The sequence below is a fragment of the Lepidothrix coronata genome, unplaced genomic scaffold, assembly GCF_001604755.1.
Source record: "Lepidothrix coronata isolate B3197 unplaced genomic scaffold, Lepidothrix_coronata-1.0 Scaffold138, whole genome shotgun sequence".
Taxonomy (NCBI): domain Eukaryota; kingdom Metazoa; phylum Chordata; class Aves; order Passeriformes; family Pipridae; genus Lepidothrix; species Lepidothrix coronata.
In genome coordinates this window covers 2,258,606-2,280,531 of record NW_016690318.1, presented here as the reverse complement: position 1 = coordinate 2,280,531, position 21,926 = coordinate 2,258,606, and the positions used below count along the sequence as shown (strand labels likewise).

The window sequence follows — 21,926 nt, the reverse complement described above, 5'->3', positions numbered from 1 at the left end:
ATGAAAATGAAAACAAAGTTTTTCAACACTTCCACAAAGCTACTGGTTAGAGACCTGGTTTGAGGGCATGGACTCAAGTCTCCTCTTCATCATCAAAAAAATACCTGTCTTCATCCTCAGCTATTGACATTTTGAAACAAAGGGACTTGAGTGATACATTTCCACAACAAAGCCAAAAACTTAATTGACTTAGTAGTCATCTTTCTGCCTGTGCCTTTCTTCAGTTTAACAGATGAAGAACTTTTCATCATATTTTCATAAAATAAGCTTCAGATCAGCTTTACTTGCAACCCTGTGACTCTTGGGACTCTGACATCAGATTCCTGGAACTATTTCCAAGTTTCTTTGGACTGCTCATGAGTTGCTGAATAGATCAGCAACACAGTTTTGTTAGGTGAATGCAAATGTGCCAATATATAGAAGCATATCACTATTTCCCCTCCTTAGTAATTCACTAAGCATTTTTATATTACTTTCTTCTGTGGATTAACATATTTATATTCTTCACTACTGAGTTTATTATCAGAATATATTATCTTTTAAAAAGTGCATGTTAGTGTGTGTGTGTGTGTGCATACACACATTGCACTCCCAGAGTAAGTTTTGTGTCACAAATCAAATACTATAATATGATCAGTTACATGGTGCTTTTTTTAAGCCAGGGTAATAAATATTTCTTTACTAGACAAAATCAATGTTGCATGGCAATACACTTTATTTTGTATAGCTTCTTTCAAGGACATTGTGTCTCAAATACATCAGAGGTAATTAACACAGTTGCGAGTTTTAAAATACTCTAAAAAGGTTTTAATTTAATGAAAATTCTAAACAACAGTATCAACAGACATGCTTCTTAATTCACATGCATCGTAAATGTAAAAGGGCAATCACACCTGCAAGAGCTGTGCAGCTATTTAAATTCTTTTATCTATTGGTTTGGTGAAGTGAGCTCTTAGTGAGGGGGATAGTTGGTATTTTTACTCAGTGACTCTGAAAGATGATTCTAATAAAAACTCCATATACATGTTAGCACTCTTGTTGGAGAAGCAGAAGGGACAAGGGGTTTTTTTTCTTGTTTTTTTCTTTTTTTTTTTTTTAAATCAACATGGGACTACCAATCCTAGTACAGTAAGACAGCTCTAGTATGAAACTGAAATTAGAATAATGAATCTCATTATCACGGTGTAAGAGCTATATTTTATTAAAATTTCATAATAGTGCTATTGAGTCTTCTTGGTGAAACACTCAAGCTGCCCGATGGACTCAGCAGAAGCTGCTCACCACCATGCATTTGACTTCTTCCAGCACACAATTCCTATAAGACACATCGTTTTGTGCAGTCTAAAGGTTTTTGCGTTTTTTTTTGTTTGCATTTAAAGACAAAAATCACCTCTGAATTGTGATATTTTTCCTTTGCCTGTGCTGTGCAGACCTATCATACACAGGAGGACAGCTCCTCTGGCCCCACCCAGGTCACAGGCAGAATCCAAAGATTCCTGTTCTGGCCAGTTTGCTGTTCTGGATTATCACATCATCCCCAGAAAGGGTGTAGTGGCCTAAAGTACTTCAAGAAATTAGATGTGAGATCACTGATACTATTAAGCAAACAATGTTTCTTTGCCCCTCTGTTTTTAAGCCCCCTGTTTACCATAAATACCTCCTTTTACTATGTACTGGTCCTTACTAAGAGCTTAAAAAATGGAATTAATTGCCATTATGGTTGCTTCACTGTTGTGATCAAAATGGATTTTATTGGAGCTAATAAGGACAGATATATATATATATATAGTTATATATATATAGTTATATATTTTTATATATATACGGCATATATATACTTTTTGCTGGTTTTGGAGACAACCTTTGCAAGTTTGCAACTCTCAAAACCTGGGTGAAGACTAAGCAGGAGTGCAGATAAAAGGAGTAGGCTTAAGGAGCAGAGATTTCAAGTTCTGTCACATGAATTGATCCCATTGTATTCCAGCCAGTAGGAGGCAGCTCTGTGATTCATAGAAATTCCTCAATTTTGTGTCATGTGCGAGTATAAACCCCACTGCATTACATACTATTTAGTCTTCTCTTTCAGATTTTTTTAAAAAAGTATCTATGATGAAAGACATGATAGTTCATCCTAAAATGTCACACAGTTTTACAATCTACCCATAGATGACATGAGAGGGCCAACTCTCTATATACATAATTTATTACCAAGTGGTGGGACAAAAAAAGCAAATGCTATTGACAGTCATATATGTGCCATCCTGTTAACTTTAATCTCGTGTAGCTAGGAACTTTAGTTTCTTATCTGTTTGTTTTCTAAGGGGTCATCATTATTTTACTGTGTTTTTCTGTAGGATTGGAAAGGAAATTACTTCTTTTTCCACAGATTTCAAGTTCAAAGCTGTAAATTAAGGCTCTTTTCCGTAATTCCAATGCTTCGTGCACATGGCTTTAAATATTCAGATGTATTCTAAAAATAAAAAAAAATAGGTAATTTTATATTCTCCTCTTTCAGAAAGGGAGAACTCTGGAATACAAAGTTCTTCAATCTCCTAGGGGCAAAAAGGCAATTTAAGCTTCCTGGAACAACTTTAAGAGCAATGATAGCTACCAGTGTTATTAGAGTAGCATAATTTTTCAGAAGATCAACTGTAATGACCTTCATAGCCTGGATTTAGATTCAGGTTGTTGATACAACCTTATTAACACAGACAAATGTCTCCATCTTCATTTATAATATCCCCTGGAAGCATAATTTAAGAACACTATAATGCACAAATTCTGCTGTTACTCAGACAAAGAACTGTGGGGGAGATTCAACATAACAGTTTCATTGATAAAGAAGAAAGATGTGCAAGTGTTCAGGAAAGTTAAGGAATGATTAAAACTAACAGAAAAATATGCCAGTGAATAGAGTCAAAAAGCAGTTCTTTAATTTTTAAATTTGCACAGCAATAATAGAGACAAATGAGCCTCTGAAATATTTTGGAAATGTCACTTTGCAAACCTTGTAGATTGCTTAAATGTTTATTAAAATGACCAAAAGCCAAAATTCTCTGGTAAAATAAATACTTTGTCTTTGCTAAGTAACAATATTTGCGAACAAAACATAAAACTGAAATTTTCATGTGTCAAACATAGTAACATTTAAGATTAAATGCTGGAGTCAGATTGGGCATTTCTTCATCTTTCTATTTACAAGCTGCTCATTAGGACCATTTACCTCACATTAGCTATTAAAATGACTAACATTTTTAAAGTTTGCTCCATGACTAAAATAAAAACAACAGAAATGTCCTTTTACCGTAACTTAACAAAAAGCAGAACCATATTTTTCTTATCTAGAACATACTGTTATAAATACAGCTGTTTTTCATCTACAGTCGTATAAATAATAAGCATGCTGCCATTCACAAGGATTTTCATAGATGATTATATATAAGCAATATTACAATCTAGCAGGGGATGGCATGAGTTTTTATCTTTCGTTTTTACTGTACTTATTCAGGACCTTTGTCTTCATCCGAAAATTGTGGAACAGACTTCTTTGCTACAACATTATCCAGTCGCTGTCCTTGCAGATAGGGGTTCACACTCTGAAAAAGTTTAAAATGATTTAAACTTATTAGAAACAGGGAAACATATAAAAGGTAACTAGGATTAGTAAATGTATTTATGCATTTCTTATCTGTCAAACACTTGCAGACTGGAAAAAAAAATTGCTTCCAGAGATTAAATCTAAAAGTCAATCACTGTTTTGTTTCTACAATTTTTTTTTGTGAAAGATTTTAATTCAATCCACTGAAAGGAATATAAGTGGAGGAGGACTTGCAAGAATACAGGACAATCTGAATTAAACACTGCCTTTTTGCTCCATTCCCCCTTTCCCCAGCTCAGCAGAGAAACCACAGCAGACCTAACTCCCTAATTCTTGAGGCAGGACAGAACTTGCTAGAGAAGTACAGGTAAACTTTAGATTAAATTACTAGACGCTGATGGACATTATGCTGAGAGACAAGTTAGAGACCACCAAATCATTTTGACCACAGTCTCTTCTTCAGCCCATGTCCTCTCCAGGAAACCCCTCCTTGCTTCCTCTCTTGATGCTGAGATAAAATAACTGCTGGCACAGAAGCGGAGCCAAGCAAGGTTTTGGCATACAAAATGGCTCTCATACCACTGCCAGAACAAGGGAATGCTGGAAAGAAGATCCCTAGAGAGGGTTTAACTTCACTTTGCACTATGCAAGCAGCACAATGTGAGGCTGAAGATGAACAGATCCTGTCTCAAAACTGTTTGGAGATTGCAGATGAAGTAACATAGAAAGCCTGTGCTCGAATTTTATCTATATCAATGTAATAAAATGTATTTACTCTATTTACAAATAGCAAGCAGTTTAGTGGCACTTCGGTATTAAATATCATTTACACCTGCTTTCTGGCATGTTACAGTGTCTGTATAAACAAAATTCAAGTATATACTTTCTTGTTCACAGATATAGACAAAATTTCTAGTGTGCAGGTTTTTGGTGCCATAAAAATTGTTTGCTTTAAGTGGAGGAATGCAAATTTTCCAGTATCTCCTGATTCTTGTCAGGCTGACTATGTTACAGAAATTACTTTTCTTGAGATATTTCTGTGGTTCTTTCACCAAAAATTAGGAATAATAAAAAAAAAAAAGGCATTCAAAATGGGCACAAAATATTTATTTTCAAATATCCCAGGTATTTCTTGAATCTCTGGAAAAGACTTGGGGTTTGTCTGCCTTCAAGTTTAACCCCTTGGATTTCTCCAGATTTGTGGATGCTATCATTAATACTTAATCATAGCACAGAGCAGCCCTTTTGCCTACTTCCACTGGTTTTTGAGTGTTTTGCCTGCTGCAAGTAAAAACATAAAAATATTAAGAATCAGAAATGAATGTGGAAAAATCCTTGAAAATAAACTAACTCTAATTTAATGCTTTAAATTGTTAGCAATAAGACATATGTAAATGATTTGCTTGTGTTTGTTTAAAGAAGTTCTGTTTAATCTTAATTTAGTGAAATTCAACTGTTGCATAAACTTCTAGGAATTATTTTAGATTCTTAGGAAGATTAATTGGTCTTCTTTTTGGAATGGTACTTGCTTGCTACTTTTTGAAATAAAGTAGAAGGGAATGAAACTACATAAAAATGTAAATCCTTCTCAACAGACAAAAGAAAACAAAATATAATGTAAAATATTTTGGCTGATTGGTTAAAAAATGTTTCATCCTATAGAGCTGTGCAGAATTCAAAGCAATGCAAGTTCCCAAGCACCTTTGTGCACAGCTCCGAGCCCACAGCAACGTGACTCAGTGATTACAGAAGAGCTCCTGACACTTCGGGATATTATATTATTTTCTGGACAGGACTATGCTCATGCATAGCAATGCAAAAAAAAGGGAGGATGGCTAATTAAAATTAGATGTCATGTAGGCTTCCTTGTCTGGCACTACAAGTGCTACAAAAAAAATAACACGGTAGCAAATGGTAAATACACACCTTTGCTGTATGTACTGATTATGTATATATGTGCTTGCATGTGTGTTTATAAATATATGAATATGCAACATATACTTAGAATTTGTGGTTTTCTAGACCTCAGTAGTGCCTCTGTGACTGTTACACATTGTATAGATACAACAGAGTTACTACCTACACCGTTCCATAAGACTTGTTTTAAGCTAAAATTGGGACAATCAGACCCAAAAGACCAATTTGTTGCAAGACTCTGAAACTCTATGTCTGTGCAGAAGGGTCTGGAAGAGTAGCAGGGAGCACAGAAGGCAGCAATGGAATGCAGTGGACGTTTCACTTTCTGGAGAAATACACTCTTCTCTGTGACATCTCTAGGTTACCCTTCTGCTGATGAAGTGAAAATTCTGAATTGTTCATTAAAGCATTAGTAATCATTACAGTGTTACTCTAAAACACCTTAAATTCTAATGAATTTACCATTAGGTGACATGCCTGTGCTAGGAGAATAAATCTGCTGCAAAGCAAGACACTGAAGCTTCATCTTCAAAATTCTGGGCTACCCCTGGCCATGCAGCTGTCATGTCTCCAGCAATTGCTTATTTTGTATTCAATTACATCAGTCATTTCACAGACAGAAAGTCTTTTTCTTTTTTCATTTTTTTTCCTCTCATGTATATATTGCATGAATTCCATTTTAACATGTTGTTCTAGCTATTAATAAACATTCCACGAAACTTAAAAATTAAAATCAGATGCCTACCCTTTTTCCTTTTCCACTAACAAACTCAAAAATCAAATGTAAGCAGGAGGCAGATACTAAGTTCAGGTCAGATCATTACTCATGGTTGAACAGTGTTGATTGCCAGTGATGTGTGAATTGGTAAGAAATCAACTTATCTTCTCCCTTTCTAGCGAAGACTAGAAGTTTGAGAGCTAAATAAATAAACAATCTTCACTTATGCTTGTTATTTTAAATTAAATTTACTTCATTTGCAGTATAAACTGTGCTGTCATATTTTGAAAAGCTACTTTCTGGCAGAGAGCTAGACTTTTTAGAAAAACAGCATGCCAGCAGTAAAGCTAAAGACTCTGACTCTGCCTGAAAATGATTTTTTTTTAATAAAAGAAAGGCTGACGCTACCAAAAAAGAGATGGTAGTGAGGCAGATTGTGCAGAGGTTCTCTGTGATACATGGATTGCCTTCCTTGTTCCAGGAGCAGAACAATGAGAGCCCAGTCATCTTTGTCTTTCAAGCAAGTGGGACATAGAGATAGGAGTTTCATCCAAGATAAACTCTGCTAAAGAACTACCTCTAGTGTCATTTACACCCAAAGAACATATGCACATGCATGGACAGTGGTAATTAAATTTACTAATATTTTTAGGAGGGAACTTTTAAATTCTCTTTTAGACACATTTAAATAATTTTAAATGGTTTTATGCAGATAGGATCAATTTTAAAACACAGGTAATATGAAGTTTTATAATTAATGTTCTGCCTTGAAGTGCATCTTCTGAAAGTAGCAGGCTATTTAGAAAAATAAATCTTGTAGCCAGTGTACAGTTCTGAAGCTGGCTATAGTAGTTTATCACAGAGATTCCCTGACTTTACACATTATCTAAGGTATAATACGAATACATTAGATTAACTCTTCATTTTAACAATATGATTTTAATTCTCTCTAGATTACACAAGGCTAAAAAGTATTCCAATAGTTACCCTCTTTCTTCTTTTTGGACCACGACTGATCTTTTCAAAGAGTAAATTCTTGCTCTGGAAGGGAAAAAAAAGAAACCAGCCATCAAATTCATTACACTCTTCTTTTAAAATACTGTTTTTGATGTTAAATATTAGCAAGTTTAGAGGGGTGCGCAGTTTTATGGGAAAGATAAAATACAAATAAATATTTGGATATTCCTGCTAACATGTGAAGTTCTTCAGGAGCAGTAACAGCCTTATTAACAATTTAAAAGCCAGTAACAGTAATTTTCCACTATGTTGCACTATGTTATCACTGTGTTAAGGCAATAAGTGATTTAAGTACATGCTGGTATAATGATATGGTCTGAATGTTCCCCATCACATGATACATGGTATAAATACACATAGACTTTTTTTTTTAAAAAAAGGCAGAAGGTAAAAGATAAAAAAAAGTAGGAGGGAGAGGAAGCAGGATTCTGGCCTCTGGTATATCTTTTTATGCATTTGAGGTGACAGAAGAACAGGAGCAAAAAAATACTTGCTTTATGAGGGATTTTCTAATGCCTTTTAAAAACAGCAATAGGCGTCATTCCTACTGTTTTGTTGTCTTTGCTTATTCCCTTCCAGATATCAACACTTCCCAGTGCAAAGTTCTGTTGAAAGGAGTTCAGCGCCAACTCTTCCTTTGTTTAAGTAGTGCCCTCAATAAAGTTTCTAAAACCCATTTGGTCTATAACGTTTTTAATGGCAAACCTTTTAAAAACTGCCAGAAACATCTTGGCAGAAAAGAAAGTTATGATGATGAGAAAAGAAAAAAGAAAAAGACCCAACACAAAAATCCCCTCTGACCATAGTTTACATAAGTGCATCCACATATTGTTGTATTTCTTACAAGTAGTGAATTCTAATAAAGTCTAGAATAACACACACATGTTCACCACATTTTGTTTCAATTGTACATTATGAAGAAAACCAAAACCAAACCCTAACCTGAACATGGAAGAAGAGAAGAATTACATGTATAAAAGCAGAAGACTGTATAAACAAGGCCATTAATTCTGCTATAAACAACTGACCTAACATTGATTATATAAATAGAAAGTGTAATTCTAACGCAAAACAAATTCACCAAACACTTCTACCCTCTCTGCAGCCTTGATATGAGAAAAAACAAACATTTTCGAGTGTTACAATGAAATCTGCCAAAATTGTCTGTTTTGTACTTCTCATGTTCATTAAACCCCAAATTCACAAGGCCTCTCTCTTGCCCAACCTCAGTTATTTTGCCTGAGCTGTGCCAAAAGGGAACAGAGATGAAGTTGGCCAAGAGGGACATTCTTGGCTAGTAATTTATGCAAATTCTCTTCAGGAAAACTTAAATTTAACATTTTAAGGAAACTCACATTTGTATGAATTATTCTCTTTAGGAAACAAAACACCACCAAAGCCTCTCTTTGCAAACTCTTTGACCTTATACTTTTCATGAAAGGAAAAATGGTGTTTCTGAAATAAAAAGAATTAACGACTGGACCTAACATTTCTGTCACTCAGAAAAATTCCTCACAATTGAACCAGGAATATCATATTTTGTTTAGTCTGCTTGGGAATCTTTTAAGACCATAACTACAGCATTATGTGGAGTACAAAGCAAATAAAGTTATGGAGCATGAGCTAAGAACATACTTGTATGGTAATAGCAATCCTGAAAATATGTTCCACTGCGTAATGGTCTGATCTCATCAGCCACCAAAATTTCCCTCTGCAGTGCCCATCCTTCACCAAGAGGTTGTTAGGAATGAAGGCACAGAGTTTGTCCAGTTAAAGATATAGCTCATCTGGAGACATGCTGCACATGATTTGCTACTTTCCTATCACTCTTGCAGGTTCCTTTGCATCCTCCTGGCTACTTGGATTAGAATGCTACAGGCTGGGATTTGGGTGGGAAAAAAATCAGAAGTTAAAATGTTTACAACCAACTAACTAATGCCAGAGAGATTTACTCTTTGAAGTATTTCAGTCTGCACTGAATCTTCAAGTCAGTATTAATCAGCAATTCTGTAACGTGCATCTTCACAACTATTGAGCAAAACTGAAAAGCATTAGCAAGGTTGCAACCTTTCAGGAGGGCTTTTTTTTTTTTTTTGAGTCAAGTTCCAGTGTTGCCAGGAATATCAGGCATGACAATTTCTATTACATCAGGCATACTACACTGAATTATACAATCTGTACTGTCTAAAATTGAAGAGGGGGACTAGACCTGTCATAACATATCCTAATAATCACCATTACCATCCAGATATTTAGCAATATCAGTTGGAAAAGACAGATACACTTAGGGCTGCTCATTACAACTGTAGTTGGATTAAAATAAATTCTGAGTGACTAGTTCAGGTTTCTATCAAAATTAGGAAGCCACACACAGTAACTTCTTAACAAGGATTTCACCTTTGTAGAATATTTTAAGCCCTGCTTCCCATTTGCCATTCTTTGTATTGCCTTGGATCCCTCCACTGTGACTGATAAGCAAAACCGACATTATTTCTATCCTTAGAGTGAAATGTCATCCATTGCTTCAGTACAAAGGAGTGTTGCTGAAAAACATAGTTGCTTTTAATTTTCTGTTTGTACTGATACTGGTGTCAGAAAACACAGCTAACTTCCCTTCTCTTTTTAACCCCTGCATGTGGTACTGGTTAACACCTTGGGTTTCAATAAATAACAACTTACATATAAGTGGTTTTTAGATTTGTATTGTAAATTGTATATTGTAAATGGTCTTTGTGAAAGTCTTTCTGGATGCCAACAACACGTCTTCAAACCATCTAAAGAGATAAGCTGCAAAAAAGGCAGACTCAAATGGAAAATATCTGTGTCCTGCAAGGAAAAGTCTGAACCGAGGGGAAAAACCCCCTGAAATCTTAGAAACTATACTAGTACACTAGGGTAGCAACCTCCAAAAGTCCCTCATCTTACTATTCCCACTGTCGCCTCTACGTTTTCCACATATGAGGAGAAAAAAAAAAAAGAGTTTTAGGGGTTGGGGATGAGAGTATAAGCTGTGCATCTCATTCTATAAACAGAATCTGTTCCAGAGACTTCCCACAGGTCAGCATATTAACATATGGAGAGTTGTTCCAAAGACAAAAAAATTCTTCCTCTTTCTTCCCACTCCTAACCCAGTGCACATTTATCATGATTTACATATTTATATTTTCATATGTATTAGCAATATTTACACACCATATTTAGCATCTACATGGAACCATACACTTTGCTGCATGAGACACCTTCTAGACTTGCTTGACTCTTATAAAGTGTGTCTGTTATTCACAGGGTACTGCAGAGGTCTCGTACTTTGCAAGCATGACAGTCTATCATGAAAACAAACCAACCAACCTGCTTCTGTCCCATTAAGACAAGCAGGTTTTTTTCCTGACCTGCTAATGTAAGTTGGGTTTTACTGTTGTTATGCTAAGGAATTCTAAGGTTTTACTGTTGTTATGCTTGTCCTGGAAAGGACAAGTCACTGGGAACTGTAACAGTGCCTAAACTGCACTGTGGAAGGAAAAGGCAGGAGAGAAGCTCTCCCAAGAGCACATGGCAGCCCACATGGGTCCAGGAAACACACTTGCCCTGAAAGCTTCAGATGGTGGTGACAGCCTTGCACCTACAGGGTGTGTGCCAGTAGGAGCTGCTGGAAACACAGTCTGTAAGTAGACAGCCATCACAGACCTAGTGGTGTTTAGTCCTAGGCTCTTCGACACAAGAAACAGGAACAAGCTGTTGGTGGGCAGAGGGAATTTTGGTGGTTGGGGGCAGTGGGAGGATTGGATGCACACAGTTACCACCTGGGCAGCCCACAGCCAGCTGTGCTGGTCATTTACAACCTAATGCAGATGACAGTGAGTGACCTAAAAGATCTGATCTCTCTCTTTTATCAAGTCTCAAACAAATAATTTTTAGAGTGTTTCTCTGATTTTTCCAGAGAGTTAAAAATAACAAAACCAGTCATAAAAAGATACCACTGTATTTATATTTTTAACATGTAATAATATACAATGACGAGGTAATGAGGCAATTCTCCTGGATCTCGGCAGAACATTTGCTCATGCACATGACCAGCTGGTTCATCTCTAATTAGAAAGATCTGGAGTTTGCTAAGCTGCAGTTAGATGTGATTACTATTTAGTACCTAAGAGTCTGTTTTAATCCATGCATGAGCAGCTTTTTCCCCTGAATAAGTAGTGATGGATGGAGATATGAAAAAAGTCCAGGATTCACTAATGATTAACTACCATTTATTACGTATATATGTTGCTAATGACAACACGCTTGACTCTGAAATAGTACTAGACGCCAAAGATTTACAGAAGTGCTTTTATAGTCTTCAAAATGGTATTATGAAAGTAAAGTACTTATGAATAATAAGAAAATTAACAACCTTATCTGGCAAAAATAAGAAAGTTCACCATCTGGTGTTTTTTAGATGAAAACCTTTGATGATAATTACTGACACAAGTCTCCAAAATTTGGATTTTTGGCATGATTCTCTCCAGAAATTTAGCACTCACATAAGTAATTAAGACTATAAATCTTACACTGGCTTGATTATGAATGATGAATCATTGTCTCACAATTACAGCAGGAGAAGAGGCTGCCAAACATGTCCATTTATCGATATATGCTTACAAAGCACTGGTTTAGGGCAACCTTAAGTAAAGTGTTATAGCAATGTAAAATGAGATTTCATTATTTGCTCTAGAAGCATAAATTATGATCATTGTTATTGTTTTCCTGGCGCCTGAAGACAGATTTGGGATTGGACATTTTAACTGATGTAATCTAAGATTAAGCAGCTGAGCTTTCTTTGGAGCCTTTAGCCTGCAGAAATAGTCTAGCTGCAGTTATTATAGTCTTTGCATGCTTAGAACAAGATTTTTGCCCTTAGTGTATCTCACTGTATTTATTATATGTGACGTGTCAAATAGATTTTCAATATAGTGCACAACCTGAGCAGAGGAAGAAGCAGCATCAAGTACTCAAAAATCCTTAAGGCAGAGAGCATTCCTTAGAGCAAGCTGTCTGGTCCTGGATTTTTTAAGGTGTTTAGGGATTGCTGCACTCCATCTTTTTTTTCTTTTCTTGCTATTTTTTATCTAAGTAGCTGAACTATGAATAGTCACTGAACTTGGATATTCTTTTGGATTAGGGTCCTGTTATGTTTTGAAATCTTGTCCTAAGATCTGCACTAATTTTGGTTACTTATTCACTGTAGTTTGAAATGTGGTTTGTTGCATTTATCAAGTACATACATAGCTGTCATGCTTTGGGACAGGTAATAAAACAAGGATTTCTACTTTCTATTTTTCTGGGGCGCATATCAATTGCAAGCACTATTTCTGTATTTTTCAGGGCAAGTTTACCTTTTTTGAGTGGTTTCCCTTAGGGTGATAATTTTTCCAGCAATAAAGACAATATTTTCCTTGTGGTTTCATAGTGTCACACACAGCAGACAATACCCAGTTTCACATGCAAAAAAATAAGCAGGAAGCATGTACTCACCCACTTGCCCACGTTGGGGTAGTCATGCTCTGGATCAAAAAGGTGTTGGTGCAGCTGGTATTCCCTGCTGAACTCTGCTGTGTCAGGGGTGTTTTCTAGACACCCATCATCAACTGCAAAAGTATGTTAGAAAGCACTGAGTACTTAGTAACTTTGAAACACACAATATGTGCCACATTAGTCATCAAATTTCTTAAATGCAATCATGCAGTTAAAAAAAAATAAAGAACGGGATGACTAGAAAATACCAGTTTTCTTTTCTTTTGAAATGAATTTGTCAGGATGTATTTAATTTAAAAAAAACCAAAACCTTGCAACTTAATGAAACTTCAAAACTAAACAAAATTTATTTTCCAAGCTCTCCTCCTCCTTTTTGTTTTTCTTTTCATTATTGCACTGATTTTATGTAGAACTGTATCCTGTTCCTATTCAGAAGGGATCTTTTTTTCTTTTTTAAATACTCACAGGTAGTTTTAGAAATGGTTTAGGCAATACTTTTGAAGGTTATGGTAAAACAGTGCTGTGAACAAAGACTTAATTTCCTTCAGTGAGCAGCTCTTCATGGAGCTCCATTTCTGGTTTGCTACTTTGTTCAAATTGGCTGAAAATCATTTATGCATCATAAGATCTCCTAAAAATGCAATGTGGTAGAAGTTTTATGATGAAGACATTTCTGCAGATTGGTAACTAGTCTGATTGGTCTAGAAACCTCCTTTAACCACAATGGATGGTTCTGTAGAGAGTGTCATGTCAAGATAATACCCATTTAAAAATCAACTTACAGTCTTTTTACCAAAACAAGTCATCTTTAGATTAAACAAAGTTTCAGCAACTTGGAGCCAGAGTATTTTTTAGATAGAGTCTGCTCCTGGAGCTCCCTCTGCTTTGCCATCATGGGGAGCTTGCAGTCCAAGTTCCTCTCAGACACACCGAAGAAGATCCTTCCAGCCAGGGCATGATGCTGGGCATCCAAGCAGCTACATCTGCCAGAACACAGGCACTCTGGAGCACACACGTGGACTTTCCCTTTTGTCCTTGTGTGTCATCACGTGAAAAGATTTGCAGATGGATTATTTTTTTCTCTTAGACGTGGGAAACAATAAAGGCTTGACTTAAAATTGAGTTGATGTAATGACCTGAGGAGGTTATTCTGAGTTCAACAGATCCTGCTTTCCCTATTTGCTCCTTAGGATGGGGAAAAAATTAAGTTGCCAACAGAAAACAGAAGAAAACTATATATATTGGCTAAGTAACTCAGATATCACTAAAGCACTTAAAAATTATTTCAGTCCCAGCGGGGACGAGGTTATCTCAAGAGAGAAACAGGTGACAAGAGAAGTGTGGTCAATCTTCTCAGAGTATCCGTGTCTTATGCTAGAAAACACAAAGGGCAGCTGGGCATATGTGTGCCCTCTGTGACTGCTAATCTAAAAGTCTTCAAGCTCAAGTGCTCCAGGCTTATGTATTCCTGCTGTGGAATGTGCATATGTAGACAGTGACTGGAAAAATTGTTTCCATTAAGCAAATCCACAGACCTGATTGAGGAAAGTCTCTGGTAATTTGTATGCATAATACAGTCAGCACTTGAATTTCCATTTAAGGCTCTGAAAAACATTTTACTCTAATCCTAGTAGATACTATCTTCACTCACGGCATACCTATGACAGAGCCATTTATCTGAGCAGGCAGCATTTCCCTAAGAATTCCCCCTGTGTTCAGATCTGACTGTATTAGCTTAGCTAACAACTATTATTTCGCCTAAGAAAGAAAAATTGGAGGGATTTTCAAAGGCATTTCCCTGGATGCCATGTTTTTAATTTATTTATCTAATCACTAACAGAAGTCTAACGGGCAAGCACAGAAGATAGAAAGTCTGTGTGTGTGCTTGTGTGTGTGAGAAAACCTAAACCCATCATTTGCAACCTGTCAAACAGCTATACTGAAAAAACTAGAAGAGGAGGTATTATTTCAGAAGAGATGTAGGCATCATCACCAAATGGGCTGTAATAGAAAACAGTAAGGAAGGGCTATTTGAAATTTTGTCAAATTTTTGAATGAAATGTAAAAATACTTCACAAAACTTTTCATGACAAATATTATTTTTTGATGAATTCTAAGCTAGTTAGAACATTTTTAAACAAGAATACAAACAACTGTTCTGCATTATCCAAATAACATAAAAGAAGACTAAACAGAAAACATTTTTAAAGGATATCTTAGCTCACAAATAAAAAATGAGAGAAAAATAGAGTGCTCATTCCCAGTTTGAGCTCCCAAGGCAGCCAATGAGTGTTTTACTACTACTTTCAGTACTGGAAGTCATTCCTTGGCTCAAATAACAGGAAAAAGATCAATTCTTTTAGAGTATGTCTGTATTACGCACATGCAGTGCTGCTTTAGTGACCCTTCAGCACCAGCCACGTGCAGGGCTTGGTACATGTGCACTTGTGAGCTGAGGGACACACTGGGTGTCTGGGGCACCTCTCTGGCACTCAGAGGCTGCACTGCTCCTCTGCCAGACTGAGCCTGCATGCAACATCTTGGGGTACATCCACATAGTTCTCCATTTCTTGGCAGACAGGCACCCTCAGTGAGCTATAAAGACACATGGATTGGAGCCAAGGTATCTTAAATATTGACTCATGGTCTGGGTTGGAGATCAGGGCAGACAGTTTCATTCCTCTTGGCACAATGAAAGTCTCTAAAATAATGGACTGTACAGAAAGATAACTTTTTTCAGGGGCCAGCCTGAAAATGAAGTCCCTTGGGAACAAGATGCTATCATTAATCTCACTATCTTCTACTCTGAGGTCAATATAATTTTTTCACATGACCTTCTCCAGCAGTCATATAGCAATACAGAAGGTGCACATGTTAAAAAAAAAAAAAAAAAAGCTCATCTAAAAACACTAAAACACCCAGTTGAAAGACTGGAAGATGTAGAGTGAAGACAGAGGTACAAAGGCTACAGCCAAATTACCTGTTTTTCCAATAGGGCAGGGATTTGGAGGGTCAGGATAGCCTTGATCTTCACTGAAATCCTTTGGTACATTATCACCTGTCAGCTCAGCCACAATGTTTGGGATATTGCCATAAGGACCCAAGTGCTGGAGACCCTCATGTGCACCACCTAGCAAAGACAATTTATACACACTGTCTTTTTACAAGATTAAAAGTGTAAGTGCTTTAGCGGTTTCAAGTAATCCAGACTTCTATTTAAAATATATGTATCTCTCTCTTATATGTAATTGTTTTAGAGACAGATCCAAGTTTAGATTTTAAGCATCTCTTTTAGAAATGTAACCATGTGACCTAAATCCAGTAACTTAGATAATGAAAAATGAAACTAGGAAACAAAATCAGCCACATATTATTATTCTTAGGGTTGTTTTTTTCCTTAACAATGAAAGTTTTAGGCAAAAAAAAATGCAAAGAAAAACGAACGGGAGACAATAATGAAACTTGATACATTTGCTGTACAATCATCTTCAGTCACTGATACTGTTCACTGTAGAAACTAATAACAGAAGATATGCCAAGACACCATCAGCAAGAAGACAAAGTTAATGACACTGTAGAAAAAAATAACACTATCTGCGCAGCCTAGAAATACATTAATAAATTTAGTCCCAAGGGGACTTAGGGCGTTAAGGTCCTTGGGGACCCAGAGTATTTTAGCAAATTTGGTTGTATAAACCTCGAAAAATTATTTTTAATTCAAATCAATTCTTAAATGTAAACTTCCATTTCCTGCAGTAATGGTAAAAAGTGATGAAGAGTCCCTGTTGTTGATAGGAATTCTTGTGCATGTATACATACACAGTAGTCAATTTAGTACAAAACATCACATTCAGCGACTTCTACACCTTTACTTAATAGATCAGTTCTAGATGCAGGCTTTTATATTTGCCCCATGGGACTGAGATCACCATCACTGCAGGGTTACAACAGCACTGTGCAGCAGGTTTTATAACTCAGTGGCAGAGGACACAATGATGGGTCCACTGTTCTTGGGTAAATGCACACAGAAGTGGTTTGCTATGGCCTTCTTCCACACATCTCAGCTGAGTGCCTTGCCTTTGACAAGTAGGGTCTTTCACCAAAGATTTGGGAAACAAGCTCAGGCCACTCTCTCTATATGCCTCTCTACAAATATTTATCTGCCCCAGATCTTTTCTGCACGCTTTGTTGACCAAATGTATCCACAGGCTAACCCCCAGCTGCTTGTGGAGTTTTGTAAAAGCAGTTATACACTATTCTTTTGAATTTCAGACAAATAAAAAGTTAGTTTCAAGCATGTTCTTTTTCCCTGACATAAGACAGCCACCACACACACTCCAGCAACTGAGATGGTTGTGTGACAGCAGCACAATATTTTTTTAAAACGCTATATAAAGAGGGCTAACAACATTCAGTCAACATATAAATTCCACTAACAATGAATGAGATGAGAAGGAATTTGACCAATTGGAAAATATGAGTTAAAGCGTGAATGCAGACATAACTGTTTGGGTAAATAGCATAATCACCATATTATCACCAAATAGTCTTATTTTCAATTCATATATTTTTCATAGATCCAGAAGACGGGAATAAAGCCTCTGAACATGAAAGCTGCTCCAAAGGAATCATTCAAGTACTCCTGTCCCAAATTACAAACAAACATGACCAGCCTAAATCATCTTTTATACAGCTAAACATTGTAAGCTAACATAATCACTTGCAAAAATTGCAAACATAAGGCAGTCAAATACAAAACACGAATTTTGTATTCATTTTTCCATTTAAAAGTGGTAGTTGAGCCAAATTGTCTATATTTGGTAAATAATCAGTTGGACGTTTGCTACCAGAAACAAGTTAGTCTATAAGCCCGTATATTTCTATTTTATTTTCACAACCGTCTAAAATCTAATCAATGTGCTAATTTTCCCCCTTAAGTAAAAGTCTCTTACTCTGTAATACAGTGTTGCAAAAAAGTTTTACAGATATGTAACAAACATTAAAGTACCCCTATAAAAAATTTACGTCTCTGTTATATGGGACTTTCATTTGGAGCTAACCATGAGACACAGCACTAAAAGCAGAATAGCATTATACACACTATGAACTTTTTTATACATTTACAGTCCATAGTCCACACAAAGATGATACTTGGAACACAATAATGTTATGGTGATTAGGTTAAAAAGTGTATAACATCCATGCAACATAATTTAATTTAATATAATGTCTAATGTATAGCATAACATTTCTCTTTTGTACTGATTTCGTTCACATAAAGATTGATTACATATATGTACTTAAAAGCATCAGTTTATGATTCTGCTGTAAACTACAGACCCGCATAATCAATACGTGTTTGAACATCCTGTATACAATGTGGTCCACTATGGGACAATCCATCAGATAGAAGCCTATCTACGCTTGTATGTGGTGCAGACCTCTTGGCACCAAAGCTCCATCCATAAAGAAAACAGAGGTACTCAGCAGGCTCCAGTGTGCTATATATACATGTAAGTTTAAACCGACTGCCAAGAATTCCCTTGAGTGAGTACAAACCAATCTTTTTATATTAATAAAAAGAATTGTTTCCTTTAGGTATAAATGTCCAGGATCATTTCAGGGTTTTTCCTTTCCCTTCTTTCCAGAAGAGCTGGAGACAATAGCACCTGCTCTGGTGCCATAATTTAGCACACTTGAGTGATTTAATAGCATCAGCAAAACCCATTCCTTATAATCTTTGATAAATAGTGCACTCAGCAAAGACTACAATAATAAAAATGAAATGCTATGGATATACCAAATAGGGGTATTATGTACAGTAACTCTCAAGCGGCGTTAGTTTTGGTATTATAACATTACTGATTTGAAGAAACTTATTAGGATTAAATACACTGCAGCTACCATGTCAAAATATTGTGATACAAACATATACAGTCAGCTACAAAAATAGCACAAGATGGGTCTCTTGAACCTTCAGGGAGAGTCTGAAAGAAAAAGACAAGACAACTAAATATTGAGGAACTTTTCATAATTTCCTATCCAAAGAAACCATGAGAGACACCATTGTTAAATTATTCAAACCTAGACTAGCAAAAATCCAGAATAGTACAGACAAACACTCTTGTATTGAAAAAGGATGGGCTAGATATTTTTCCCATCTCTCCTTACTCCTCATATGAACAGGCTTTTCTGTGCCACATTCTACCAGAAAAAATCCCTCCAAAATAATCAGCTTCCTTTCCCATGCAGGATTTCTGTGTGAGTATGTAGGTATTTTACAGGATAAATTAGAAGTTTAGGTCTCTTGGGATGAGATCAGTATTGTCTTAAGTAAGCTTTGGATTCCACTTAAAATATATGCATATATGTTATCAGCTGGCACTGGTCTGGAACTGTTGCTGGGTGGAAAACAAAACTGGAACAATGCCCCACCTTTCTTATAATTCTGGAAAAGTATTTAATTACCTCATCAACTGCTGGTATCATCTCAATTGGAAATACTTGGAATGATTAAAAATTTAAACTGCATACATTTCAGCTCATTTCTTTGCAGGGGCAATACTGTCTGTATGAGTCTCCCACCTATACAAACAACTTAACCACTCAATTCTTGGAGGGGAAAAAGAAAAAAATAAAAGGAAAAGAAACACAACAAGCAACTAGTTTCTTGCAAGTATTGAATATTCCCCTGACCGAACACATCCGATGGAAATGCTGTTAGTCTGCTGAAGTTCTAGCTACTGGCACCTGTCTGTTGGTAGCATAAAGCACAGCTGAAACAAATCTGCTGTTGGGAGCAATCCTCCACATCAAATTCAAACAGGCAATGCTGTCCCCCAGAAGAGTCAGTTCAAGAAAGTCAATGAGAATGGATTTTCAAAAGTGTAAAATGATTGCGGAACATTTAAAGAGAAATAATGGGATGAATTTCCCTTTCAGTCTGATTGAAACCATTTCCCACGTAACAATGAAGACAGGGTTACCCCACTTACAAATTCAGAAAAGAGGTAATTTGGTCAATCTTAACAAGGAGATACAAAATAGAAAGGATCACGAGTATCTGTTGTGAATAAATGAATCCAAGATCCCAAATTAAAGCCCCTTACTTTAGACAGTCATACTAGATGCCTTAGTCTTAGTGTCCAAGCCCCTCCCAGGTGCACAGAGGAGTATTCTCCCTGAGAAAAACTGTACCTCTTATGATCTTAACCTAACTCCAAGCAAATATGAGCTGCAAGAGAAGCCTGGTATACATTATCCTATTTGCCTCAGATTTCTGAGGGAGCAAACAGATTATTAATCAGAGATGCAATACCATCTTCGCTACTTTGCAAAATCTTTTGTTAATCTGGACTATTTGTTCTATGTACTGAGATTGATTAAGCACAGGAAATGAGAAGCACTGAAAAAAAATATAAATTAACGCATTGTGACTATTCCACAGAAGCTGCTAAATAAGAGAATAGGGAAGGAGAAAAAGCATAGGAGAACAAAGAACGGAAAAATACAGACCTAGCCAACTTCCTTAACCATTCAAGAGCATGCCTCAGGAAACCCAAAAACACTACAGCTATACATGCTCAGGCATCCCAGATTCCAGAGTCAGCTTGTCTTCTTCTTAATGACCCCAAGTTTCTTGAAACTATGAAGACTAATTTTCTTTTTCTCTGCAGAGGGACAAATTCCTTTCAATGTGTTTTCTAAAGCCTTAAGCACACACACCATACAACTACTGATCTTGCTTTCAGTGAACAATTCAATTTTATCCCATATTTTAATTACAAACAGTACAAATATTTAAGATATGAAAGGCTTTTACTGTGAAATGGTTAGGACCAAAGTAATGCCCATGCCCCTCACAATAAATTTATAACAGTAGCTTATATGTCATTATTCAAATTGTATACACAATAAAAAAAATCCAGCAGCTCACTTGCTGACAAAGTGAAAAAAGCAATCTCTTAAGCCTGCCTTGGTTGAACAGTCCTCTAATGGACTATATTTACTTGCCCTTCAGTCTCAGCAGAAGCTTTCACACTTCACTGTGTGGACAAGCTTACCCTTTTTACAAACAGTGCAACATGCAGCACACAGCCACGGGCCCCTCTGCTGCTCTGACTTCCAGCCACCCCGCATCAACAGAGTGAGGGAAAGCACATCCAGCAAACAGCACACTCCTGTCATTGCCACAGCACAACCTCACTAATGACCACGTGTGCAGTGCACGGCTCAGGGAAACAGGGCAACTACTGGAAAACAGTGACCCCCTTTATCCCACGAGGGATGGGACAGTATTTCAATTCTATAAATGTAAATGTGCCAATGAAAGATTGGAACGCTTTATTCACTGGCACTGACACCAGCTGCATGAGAAGTCCAAATGCTCCATCAATGTCAACACACTTATGAAAAAATCCTCCTTTCACTCCTGTAATGTGAACCATGGATGCACCAGAATTATCCAGAACAGGACCATGTTTTCTCTCTACTGCTCCACTGAACTTCAGAAAATTTTCCTATTCATTGCCCCATTCATACTCATTCAATTCTCTCTTCCACTCAAGGTGCAGAATCCGGCGCTTCCCCTTGTTGAACTTCATATGGTTGGGGATTGCCCAGTCCTCTAATTTGTTGAGGTATCCCCTGCCTTCGAGGGAGTCAACAGCTCCTCCCAGTTTTGAGTCATCTGCAAACTTGCTTAGTATCCCTTCCTGTCCTGTGTCCGAATCATTTATGAAGATGTTGAAGATGAAGATGTTGAAGGTAAGATGGAGCCCTACAGAACCCCAGTAGTGACAGGTCACCAGTCTGATGTCACCCCATTCATTATTAGCCTTTGTGCTCGACCCATGAACCAATTGCTCACCTATCACATGATGTGTTTATCCAGCTGTGGACTGGACATTTTGTCCAGAAGGATCCATTATTGAAAGCTTTACTGAAATCCAAAAAGATTACATCAGCTGGCTTCCCTTGATCAGCTAGGTGGGTTACTTTGTCATATAAGGAAATCCGGTTGGATAAGCAGGACTTTCCTCTCCTGAAGCCATGTTGGCTATGACCGATGACTTTCAGGTGTTTTTTAATCCCAGAATAATCTTCTCCATAACTTTACCAGACACTGAAGTTTCCAGGGTCTTCCTTCTTGAAAATTCAGAC

The 21,926-nt window shown here is 36.7% G+C and overlaps 1 protein-coding gene across 3 annotated transcripts in view; it reads right to left on the bottom strand.

Moving 5' to 3' along the window:
- Positions 1 to 1,026: 1,026 nt before the first annotated feature.
- Positions 1,027 to 21,926, bottom strand: part of SCG5 (secretogranin V) — a 31,960-nt gene continuing 11,060 nt past the window's right edge. For all 3 annotated transcript variants that reach the window (XM_017827386.1, XM_017827385.1, XM_017827384.1), the window contains exons 3-6: positions 15,745 to 15,894; positions 12,765 to 12,877; positions 7,221 to 7,274; positions 1,027 to 3,596 (exon numbers count right to left, since the gene is read on the bottom strand). In XM_017827386.1, coding sequence (XP_017682875.1) covers positions 3,501 to 3,596; positions 7,221 to 7,274; positions 12,765 to 12,877; positions 15,745 to 15,894 — 413 coding nt within the window. In that variant the 3' untranslated portion in view covers positions 1,027 to 3,500. The remainder of the gene's footprint in view (positions 3,597 to 7,220; positions 7,275 to 12,764; positions 12,878 to 15,744; positions 15,895 to 21,926) is intronic.